General features: G+C 38.0%; 1 protein-coding gene across 1 annotated transcript; it reads right to left on the bottom strand.

Moving 5' to 3' along the window:
* Positions 1-354: 354 nt before the first annotated feature.
* Positions 355-11,523, bottom strand: pitpnaa (phosphatidylinositol transfer protein, alpha a). Its single transcript, XM_072691678.1, has 12 exons — positions 11,417-11,523; positions 9,742-9,772; positions 6,769-6,917; positions 6,450-6,541; positions 5,896-5,903; positions 5,136-5,210; positions 4,738-4,821; positions 2,621-2,698; positions 2,387-2,497; positions 2,170-2,292; positions 1,740-1,807; positions 355-828 (listed from the first exon to the last, which is right to left on the bottom strand). Exons 1-11 carry the CDS (start codon positions 11,431-11,433, stop codon positions 1,760-1,762), a joined length of 816 nt encoding a protein of 271 aa, XP_072547779.1. The 5' UTR covers positions 11,434-11,523; the 3' UTR covers positions 355-828; positions 1,740-1,759.
* Positions 11,524-11,883: the final 360 nt, after the last annotated feature.

The raw sequence follows: 11,883 nt of genomic DNA, 5'->3' as shown, positions 1-11,883 counted from the left end.
CCAGCCAGGACATGGCTTTACCATTAAAAATAAGCCACATTCACCCTAAAACTAAAGATTCCCCATTTTCAATTCCTACAGATCATTAATGCATAATTAATCAGGTTGACATTAATTCATGTAAACACAGCTACACCATACTGCTTAGACCCAGTGTTTTCAGATATGTAAAAAAAAGTGGTGGTTAGGAGCTGGCTTGGGTCTAAGCCCATGGAGACCACCTATCCAGACATGCTCAGGGTAACTAGGCTTCGTCACCCTTAAGGCAGCTTAGGAAAACACAATGGAGTGAATGCAGCTGAAAGCAGTGAATGGAACTAATCAGTGGAGGATTAAAAAAAAAAAAAAAAAAAAAAAAAAAAAAAAAAAGAACAAAAGTGAAAACCTGTGCCAAGTGTTATGTTTTTGTTTGTCAGTGATGATGCAAATTGTGTAATACATTTTAAGTGTAAAAAATATATATATAACAACCACAAAAACTATCAGTCTGTTTGGTAACAAAAATAACAGGGAAACATGTGGTCAAAAATAATTTTTCAAAATAAACAGCAGTAAATTACATATATATATATATGATATATATATATATATAAAATATATAAATATATATATATATATATAAAAACCATTCAGAACAAGTGACAAAATTATAGGTTGTTGATTAGTGTAAGAATCATCTGTGGGAGGGTTTTGCAGCCTGCAAGTCCTCCGTGGTGTGGGAGGAGTTGAGAGAGGCACCATACTGGACTGGACCGTAAAGAGTAGGAGAGCGAAACTCTCTAACACCACTGTCTGGGACAAACAATACTGCTGCTGGTTGGACAACATCTAAAATATAAAAAGAAAGAAAAATATTCGATATACAAGAAAGTTAAGTATGCTCAACAGTGGGTGACTAAAAGGCTCATTTATACTCCCGTTTCGTATGAAAATGAAGACGTTTTTCACGGCCCACATACTTATATGCATCCTTTACAATGGCATGATGTTAAACAGCATATCCACTAGAGAGCAGCAGAGAGGTAAAACATTCTGACAAAAACAATCATGACCTTAGGCACTGCAACTATGATCAGAGGATAGAATCCCAGGCCAGTCCATATGGCAGGGGTTGTGTTTTGCTTTAACTATTGGCTACACTGTCCTCAAGGTTTACAGTAGTACAGCTCTGTTCCGTCTGTAACCTTTAGAAAACATGCACAAATACGGACTAAATAAAGGCAAAGCACTGGCAGAAAGCTCTGTCCGTATCTATATTTAGCATTAAGCATAAATGAGCCTTAAGACTAACCTGATCTGACACTACGAATATCTTAAATGCTCTGGAACCTCCCAATAAAACTATACAAGGGTGAACTTCTACTAAGAGCATTAAAAGAAATCTGACAAATAAAAAATTGCATATTGCTGTTGTTAATTCAGAATTATCCATAAAAAACATTATAAATAAAGCTATACTGTGTTGCTTTATCCTACAAGAGAAACGTTGACAAAACTGTGTGAATGAATGAAAAAATGGTTAGGACAAACATTAGGACTTGCATACCAATAAAAATGAATTCTCTTTGTGTATATAACTTTCCAAAGTATCCAGAATCTCCAAGACGCCTACACTGACTATGCAATAACGTAGCTGGTTGAACATGACTGCAGGCAGTTGTCACTGTATGCCAGCGAAGCAGCGCTCAGTAGCAATTATTCTACCAAATGTCAGTAATTAGAACCTTCAGTGTACTCACACAGTCCCAGCTGCAGGGCCTTAGTCATCTGAGGCAGACATCCCTTTCACTGGGTCCTTTTCTCGCATCTACAGATGGAGGGCATAAGGGAAAAGTCTTAGACCGGACAATGGCACTAAATAATGGAAAGGACTCTAATCTCCAATCCAATAAGAGAGCCAAATAATTAGCTGACACCTGTGGGATGCTCATGATGAATTACTTGGTTCTATTTAATAATAATTTCTGTGTGTTACAGGTTATTAATAATGGTGTATTCCTTTAGGACTCTACTTAAAGAGACAGAAGCCACATATATTTATTAAATAAATAAATAAAAATAAACATTACAAGATATAGTCTTATAATGTCTTAATAATGTACAGCAGCAACAAAGCTATTTGATATACCCTTAAAAGCTATTTAATACAGCTGATATATTATTTAATACCTTATCGAGTTCCTTTTGCGTCTCCTCTTCCATCCGTCGAATGTCTTCCATTGTCAAACCAATCCATCTATCCAACCAACAGAAGAGCTGCCTGTGGAAGTTGGTAAACAGACGCTTCTCTTGCTGGAAATTGAAGCAGACAGAACCTTCAATAGCAAGAACTCAATGAAAGCTATTTTTTATACAATAATGACAAACCAAAACAAACACTCTGTACCTTGTGGATAAAGCCCTCCACTTTGTTCTGCAGGCCAAACCACTTGAACTTGACAGTGACAAGCTTATAGGCACACATGTGAGGACAGTCCGTCTTCTGAGGAAGCTCTTTCTTTTTAGGGGGAAATAAACAGGTGAATTAAGCTGGGTTAGACCTCTGGTGTACATAAACACTTATATCTTTAGACAGCACAGCTTAGTTCAAAGCTGAAACTTTAAGGTATATCATACATACTCTCCATTCAGGCCCTAAAGGTCCCCTTCCAGTCTTTACAGACTTAAATGTGGCTGGATCCTCCTCTGGTTTATAGTCCTGTAAGGGGAAAACAGAATGTAAAGGTCAGTTGGCCTCCAGCTGGTCGACTTGTAATTAGTAACTTTTACATTTTCAATGTACGACGACCAGCCAATTTATTAAAACCACCACCTCCTCCTCTGTGGTGGTCAGGTGGGGTCCTGACCATTGACAAACAGGGTGAATAAGGGTGAAGGCTAATAAACTATGCAGAGAAACAGACGGACTAAAGTCTGTAATTACAGAACTACAATGTTATCCTATATGAGCTGGAGCTGATATTAGGGAAAATAAGAGTAGAAACAAGACGGTGGTTTTAATATTTAAACATCGAAATTAGATTGTTGATGTATCATTATTATAGTGGTTGATACAGCACGGTTGGTAACACCACTGCTCTCCTTTCAGCAGACAGGGGTTCAATTATCCATCTGGACAAACATACCATGCAATGCCAATAAGAGTCCTGGGCCAAGAATCCTTATGTTACACTGGCCTGCCTCCATAATATGATTCAAATTGAATTGCAAGAATATCTGGAGTGTCTGCAAAACATTTCTGAAACATACATTTACTGGAAGCACTTTACTGTATTAGTGTGTCTTACAGCATAATGCATCATGGCTACATAGAGGTGATAAAGACACCATTCTAAACCTTTAAACACTGTGCTCAGTTCTACAAAAGCCTCTTTACACAAGATAACATGGCCAATGGTATCACATTGAACACTTTGCTATCAGTTAAGAGGATCTTAATACTAAGATGCTTTGGGGGGCCCTGGGCCCAATATGGTATGACAGATGTTAACATGATCTACATCTGCTTACATGTATTTCTTACATCATTTTCAACATTGTATCTGCAAGAGCCTAAAGATACAGACATTTTTGTAGAGAGACTTTGCAAAGTGCAAGCCACAGATTAGAGGTGTTCACCTCAGGTCCTGGAACACCACAAGCCTAAATAGGTTCTAATGCACGGAATTTAACTCATGAAGGATTTGTTACTTATCAGAATTATGATAAATGAGGAGGGATTCCCAGGAAATTTCTTTACAAAAATGGGTCACGATGGGTTTGATGCTTCTCTAGAGCTTACCAAAGTCAGGTAAAATTCAAACTGTCTTGAGATCATCACCACTTTTTGTTGGTTAGGATTCGGATTATGACATCCAAATACAGTTGCAGTAGAGGAGTTTCTCCAGAGTTAAGATTATAGCTAGAGCTGGAGTTTGGTTACACCAAGCAAAGCTTTGGAATACGAAGTACATCTCAAAAAAATTGAATATCATGAAAAAGTTCATTCGTTATCACATTTTTATAGTTTTATTCAAAAAGTAAAGTGTCATTTTATATTCATATTATGGCTGTTACCTGATGAATAGCAGGAATCTATAATCAATATTTAAGAGTAATGAATTGTTTTAAATAAATTATAATAACTGATAAGCAAAGAGCATCAACATATATGAACACAAATGTTGATACTGAAATGTCACATTAAATGTAATGAAAAGAAAAATGGACAGTTCACATTTTTGAATTAAATTATTAATCTTTCACAATTTTCTGATATTCTGAGCACTACAAAAAGGTATTCAAGCAATTCCATAGAATAACTGATTTCGGTTCCATAAAGAAGCATTTTTGTAAAAGAGTTGCAAGTGTGAAGAACTTTTAACACCTTTTTACGAGTGTAGTGCATTAAGAATTTCTATTAAAAACAACTAAAGTATATAATTTATACTGATGTTCTTAATAAATAAGACATTTAGGATGATGCATTCAAAGACATATGCCAATTTAGCACAAGCTTAACCAAATCTTCTCCTGATACCTATTTTTACAGTATCAGCTGTTCTCTGCACTTGAAAGTCTATTAAGACCGAATAGCCAAACACTAGCTCAAAAAAAAAAAAAGAAAAATAAATGGCCAGCCAGATTCTGCATTACTGTGACAAGAGCGGGACAAGAGCAATCCAAGAGCAATCCAGACCCATCGTCAGGCACTCAGCCTGAATCTTCAGGAAAAGCAGCAAACGTCTATTTGCTCACCTTAGCATCTACTTGACTCTTGTCTGCAATATCAATGTAAACAACCTCAACCTTCTTCCACGTTTCAGGATCAAGTTTATGTACCTGCACAGAAGACAATGGACATGAAAGAGGACACCAAGACAATAGGCTACTGTGTGTATTCTTCAGCTCTGCAAGCACAATATGACTGTATGAGTATAAATGTGTATATATAAAATAAATAAACAAACTATTTTATACAACATTAGATATGGGTTTCCCTTTACTTATTTTTACTGAAAATTTTGCCCTCATTTCCTTTGACTGCAAAACTGTATTGTTTTCTAATTATTTTGTTGTGTTTATTGACAAACCAATAAGCCATATTTATATATATATAAAAAATGTACAGTTATAGACTGTTGGTTGCAACTCACATTTTCCTGGTCACCGAGGTCAGGCTTATGCCATGTCTCAATCATGATCATAAAATTATCCTTCATGTACTCATTCTACAACATAGAGAGAGAGAGAAAACAGGTTTTGACCCGAATAACATTTCAGCCAGCAAGACTTCAACAACCCACAAACTTTTTGTAAAATCCATACATTCATCCATCTTAAGCTCGTTTTCTTAAACAAGTGCAGTAGACTGACACAAAAATACACACTTTTGGTCTTTCTGTATGGTTATGTGGGCTGGCAAACTACTACCTTTTTCCAAAGCTCTCACACCATACAAATATGCCTTAGACAGCAAACAAGTCATGGCCCAGTTCTCCTAAAAACAATGGTGCTACAAAAGACCACACAAGAACCCACAGAAGAAAGAACCCACACAGAAAGATGCTAAAAAGAACCATGTTTGTAATAGAGATGTGGTAATGTGAAGAACCTTTACATCAAGAGAAAATTCCTGTAGCCTTTAAAGGACATTTACACTCTATTACAAAAGTGTTCTTAATAAAACCAACACTGGTTCTTTTCCGGCATTGCTCGGAGAACCTTCTGTAGCACTTTTTTGTAGAGAGTGCTCTACAAACATTTCACACAGTAGTTTGCATGTGAGCTACTACAGTTGGGCCAGTTTAGGGCCAGAACTGTCTGATATGCATTTTTATTTATTTATATGAAGCACTTGTAACTTTTTTTAGGAGACACCATAGCCAAGATAAATAAGGAGTATATATTACTTACTGTGAGCACTATAGATGAGGACAAAGAACAGCACATGGAAAAGAAATAATTGAAATTATTATACTATGCAGTTTTGTAAATGTAGATATGTAAATATGTAGCATGTGCATTTTAAATACAATGATTATCAGGGTAATTGCTTTGTTTACAACCAAACCATCTTGTCTGAGTAAGTGGGTGCATATATTATATATCTTGTTAGAGTACAAGATTTTGGTTTGACAGCAACGAGATGCACTCAGACAAGACAAGACACTCTAAATACACTCTAAATTGCTTCAAATGGTTCTTTGAGTGGTGCCATAGGTTTGTGAGTGTAAAGAACATTTGGTCTAAAGGTCTAAAGAATCATCATTTGATGCCAATTTAAAAGATTCTTCACGCTCACATGTCTCTATTACAAAATTGGGTCTTTATAGAACCAAACGTGGTTCTGCTATGGCATTGCTCAAAGAACCATTTAAAGCATCTTTATTATATTTTAAGAGTGTGTATGCGATTATTCAAACTACTCGTCTAGAAGATTTCATTATAAACATATTGGTGAGACTTACCTGTGCGACAGTACGGGTAAGCATTCCAGGCCTTTTCATGGATATTTAGAGCACTAGATGGAGCCAGCATTCGCACAAATGTCGGTACTTTACTACAAAACAGAGAGAATGAGAGAATGCGCAAAGTGTGTAAGTAAGCACATTAGGTATAAATGCAGATTCATACATTTTGCTGCCATCATATCAAACTCTGTAACTCCATTGTTTTTAGTTTTTTTTATTTTATTTGATAATGTCATGATTTCATTATTTTTTTCACCTTCTACAGTGTCACTATATTATATGTTATGAGTTTCTGCTATGATCTGAATGTACTTACCTCTGCAAGTGGTAGATCTTGTGTGTGTACTGTCCCTTTTCCCCATCCTCCTTCTCATAGGGTTCATTCTTTAGCACCTCCACCCCTTCTCCTCCCCCGGTCTCATTTTTACTGGCCTCAGCTACGGAGTACAGCTGGCCTACTTGGTACTACAGAGCAGCACAGAGAACCTTTAAACTAAGTCATGTAGTTCTGTGTTTCAAAGCACTGAGCACAAAAAATGCAGCATGTTTATCAAATCAAGTCATACTACAAACTCAGATGTTATAGGCACCATATTTAAAACTATTACTCTCAACAATAAGAGATCACATTGAAGCAGACATAGGTAAACATAAATACAGTTAAAAAATATAAAAAAAGAAATAAAAAAAATAATAAAAAATAAAAATTCACACAAATTTCCCATTTTGAAAGAAGAGATCCTGTGGACTAGTTTGAAGAACAAAACTTGGCCAGGTTTCTCCTAGACGCCCCGAGCCAGCACATGGATGATTTACCATCATTAAGCACTGATTTACCAAACCAGGTGTTGGATAATGACCATAAATAATACTAGATTCTTATAGGAAGAGCTTTGGGGATGTATTAATAAACACAGTGATGAAAAATCTACTTTTTGTATGAATGCTACCTGTATATTGGTATTTTACTGAGCAAATGTTTGCATGGTACTGTACATTAATAGCTATTACATAAACCTATACTACACCTAAAGTCACTGGTTATTTATCAGGTACACCTACTCACTGAAGGGATACACCTACTTAGCCCATCTGCTGCTGTGCTACGAGTGAATCAGGCAGCAGTGTTACTGGGATTTAACATGCCTTAACAGGTGGAGAACAGTCTACCAATTAAAAACTGAGCCAGCGTGAGCCAAAGTGGTACTGTGGTCAAAACTGACCACTGATGAATGGTTAGAGGATGACAAAAATTGCACATGAAAAAGATGAGCAATAGTACAAGGGGAACCAACAAGAGTTATGTGTGCACCAATTAAACGCTCTCCTTCTACACTCTTAAAAAAATAAGGTGCTTCAAATGGTTCTTTGAGCGATGCCATAGAAGAAGCACTTTTGGTTCCATAAAGAACCATGCTATTAATAGTGATATTATAGAGATATAGAGAGAGTGTGGAGAACCATAAAATGGCCATGGTTCTTTAGACAGGTTCTTCACTCTATTCCTATCTCTGCTACAAACATGGTTCTTTATGGAACCAAATATAGTGGGTAGATAAATTACAGCCCTGGTCTAAAGAAACCTCCCATTAGCAGAAGAGATTAATGGTCTTTGTGTGCATTTGGTTAACAGTGATCTTGCACAGATCCTACTATCTGGATGTCAAAGCATCACTTCCAGGAAACCGACTAATGAGCTGAGCTTAAGGTCTGCATAAAATCCAAGCAGTTGACATATTTTCAACCCACAGCAGCCTTGCACTGGGCACACAATGAGGTAACTGCCTTAACCTTACTGAAAATGTTAAGTACCCTAATTTATAGACATATTTCACATAATGCTTAGCTATAATGGTAGTTATTTTCTGAACACACAGCACTGAGTGACACTGAAAATTCATATTTATTAAATTGTCACTGTTATTTTCACAGTATCACATAATACACTATATGGGCAAAAGTATAGGGACACCTGCTCATTCATCGTTACTTCTGAAATCAAGGATTTATCCTGCTTTTTTTGTAACTCAAGTAACTGACTCAACTTTCCAGGGAAGGCTGTCTACTAGATTCTAGAGGATTGCTGTGAGGATTCGATTGCAAGAGCGTTCGTGAGGTCAGAATGTTGGATGATCACCACCCCACCTCATGCCCACTCCCCAACTTATCCCAAAGTACTGAATGGAGCACCATGCATCATTCCAGAGAACGCAGTTCCACTGCTTTACAGCTCTTTAGACATTTAATTGGATTTAAAATGTTTGAACGCTTAGTCTGATTCGGCTGAATATTGAAAAATGAAAAATGTTATAATAAGCTGTAAAATGCAGCATAACAGACATAAAGCCTAAATAAGAAAACAATGAAAAGTCTCAATGAAATCATAAAAAAGTATGACTTTTTATGAGAATATTTGACAACGTCTGAACTTTAGTGTCCATCTTATCTTTCTTCTTAAGTTTGGGAAAGCTTTTGTGAATATAACCTCTGTTCTACCCTCTTCAACACCTTCATTTTTTAAAGAGTGTATACCAGTTTATGCAATATACCACCTGGCTCTACAAGTACTCTACCCAACATGGGTTCAAACACTGGATATAAATGTTAATTATTTACAAGGCAATTCATCGTTGTAAAGAATGATTAAGTAATTGATTTCATTATTGCAGGTTGCTTGACTCTGGGCTTGAGTTACAAATAGTCATATAGCCTTCAGAGGGCCCAGCCCAAGACGCCACACTTGGGAGGGGCCAGAACACACACAACCTAACTAAACAGTGCAGTTTCATCTGCCAAGCCCAAACATGTGAACATCCCTAGCTACACGTTAGCATATTTAATAACTGCTCCCACAGCCTAATAAGTCAAATGATACTATTCAAATGAGTTTGCCATGTCGGCAGTGAGGCCTTTGTGAGCAAAGTCACTAAAAAGCTATGAACACTAATTACCCAACCTACTTTAACAAATGCTACATATCAAGATTGTCAGGTTGGCTATGTAAGGGATCTAATTTCAAATGCACTGCCCAGAAAGAAGATCTAGGAGGAGACACGTTACCAGATCAGGTGAAAATTGAGGTGAAGGGATTCTGAATAAGGTGTGATAAGCACGGTCTTGGGTAAATCTGATTCCTTAATGCCACTTATCTCGTGCCTTGTAATTTACCAGACTAGTTTCTGCTAAAGAGACACTTTCTGTTGGCTCTCCTGCTTTACTGCAAAGCTAAAGGGAAGTACACAAGAAGGCTAAAGGTCTTTTGGGGGGGGTGAGGTGACTGAGCACTTACCTCTTCAACGGAAATAGGAAGGACAACTCGGCTGGAAGAGAGAAGTGTTTCCATTACTAACCATCCAACAGGGACACAAGTTTCCCTACCTTATCTCTAATCCAACAAACAGAAGTAAATATAGGCCTAACTACACAAATTGTGCTGTGATGTCCTTTCAAGGCTTGATATCACATTTCAGGCAGGGAGCCATGCTTTTGGCCTGGACTGAGTTTAAAAAGCAGCCTGTTGATTCAAGATATTCACGTCCAACAACTACACACAGTATGATAGACAAAATGTCACAGAACCTGTTCTGATGGGTCTAACGTGATTAGTCATACATTGGGTGGACATTGACCCATTTTATCCTTTTGAACAGTTCAACTGTAATCGACTGCAGATGTTCTATTGTTTTAGTTAAATGTGATTTCTTAGGATTTGTTCCAGGAAATCTCAGAAAACATAAGGACCAAAGGTCAATCAGCACTAAGCATCTTCTGAAGTCTAATCTACCTAAAATAACAATAACTCATATACTGTTATCTAGCCTAAAGCTTTAATATGACGACAGATTGTGCCAGCGTGCAGAATGGGAACACTCTGTACAATCACAGTTGTGGTCGTGTCCTACCCTGAGCCTTATGTTGGCTATAACATTACATCAATTTAGACACGTGACTTAAGTATAGGAGCATGTGACAATCACATTTAGTAGCTGTAACATCACATATACACAAACAGAAGAACATCTGCACCGTGTCGTACTATCACGACCCCCCTGAGTATGTAAAGGTAGTTTAATCATCAGATCAGATCAGATCAGATCAGAGGAAGTGGTGTGAACCAGCTGCTGTTTGCCTATACATTAGACATGTCTGGCTATGCTAAACTAAACTAGCACTTATTAAGTTTCCAAGCGGAGCAGGAGGAAAGACAGACACAATAAAATCAAGTTTATCAGCATTTAACATCTGAATTGATAGCAGCCACAAAGAAACTGCTATGCAGAATAGCAAAAAAAAATATTCCTCTATACAATGACAGTTTAATCGTTGTAATTATGTACTGAAACTGGTAAATTATGTGTGAAACTGGTAATTCATTGGAGGTTTATTAACAGTAAGGTTACAGTAAACCAGACGCGTGACTTAGAGAGTAGGAGCATGTGACACACATCACAGCCAGTAACGTTAGCTAGCTAGCACCAGCTAAATAAAGCATCAACCATATAGACATGCTGATCTTTTACCTGTAGTATACCTTAGAGATCAGATCAGATCAGATCAGATCAGACGAGGTGAGGTCAAGTCAGATTATCAGCAGCAGCAGCAGCAGCAGCAGCAGCAGCAGCAATGTGAGCGAGCTGCTGTTTGCTTGTACATTATAAATGGCTGGTTATGCTAAGCTAAGGTAGCATTTTTAAAGTTAGAGCAAGCACGCCAGATAAACGCTCAGTCGGTCATTTGCATTTTATATCTAATTAGATATTAGCCACAACAAAAAACTCATACCCGAGATTATATCACATTACAGAGAGTGTTTGGTCCAGCTCAGCAGGCAGAGCAGCAGTGAGTCAAGTTCACGCTGACGCCGCCCATCGCCTCCTAACTAACTACAGCTAACTCTTTCCTGAGAGGCGCGGGGGGTCGTTTTAGGGCTCCTATTAATAATATTCAAAGTCAACATTACTTACAATTCTTTAATAAGCATCTTCTGGGACCCGTAATGCCGTCCGCAACATTCAAAGGGTTCAAACTCGGCCGCTTTTCTCGTCCGCCTGCTAAACGCCTCCCTCCGAGTTCCTGGATTTCGTTTCCTGAAAGATGTCGAAGGGGGCGCGGCGTTGTCACGGCAACCACACCCACGCGACGGCGAACTCGTTCGTGATTGGCGGGGAGCGCTGCGGCAGCCCTGCTGACGGGCAGGGAAGGCCACGAGCCTCCGTGTTAGCTTACATGCACGAGCAGCTCTTCAGAGAAGAAGAGTGAGGAGCTGGAGCTGCCTTTGGGTGCTCTTTCCTCCCCCTGGCCTTGTATCTGATTTAATTGAGGGATTCATTTATTCAATTAATTCTCTATGCGTTATTTCCCCGCATTGAGAGTGTATGGACTCCCTATGGACTCCCTATGCCCATGTGTTTAAAGAGCAGAGGATTGTTGG

Source organism: Salminus brasiliensis, chromosome 11 (genome assembly GCF_030463535.1).
Source record: "Salminus brasiliensis chromosome 11, fSalBra1.hap2, whole genome shotgun sequence".
Lineage (NCBI taxonomy): Eukaryota > Metazoa > Chordata > Actinopteri > Characiformes > Bryconidae > Salminus > Salminus brasiliensis.
The sequence above is the reverse complement of the archived record's forward strand: the minus strand, read 5'-3'. Positions and strand labels throughout refer to the sequence as shown.

What these genes read in the sequence shown, in the direction of transcription:
- pitpnaa (XM_072691678.1), bottom strand. An exon ending in AGAGTCAAGTAGATGCTAAG is followed by an intron (nt 2,699 to 4,737) that starts GTGAGCAAATAG and finishes TTCCCCTTACAG; the next exon opens with GACTATAAACCAGAGGAGGA. An exon ending in TGGAGGGCTTTATCCACAAG is followed by an intron (nt 2,293 to 2,386) that starts GTACAGAGTGTT and finishes TTCAATTTCCAG; the next exon opens with CAAGAGAAGCGTCTGTTTAC.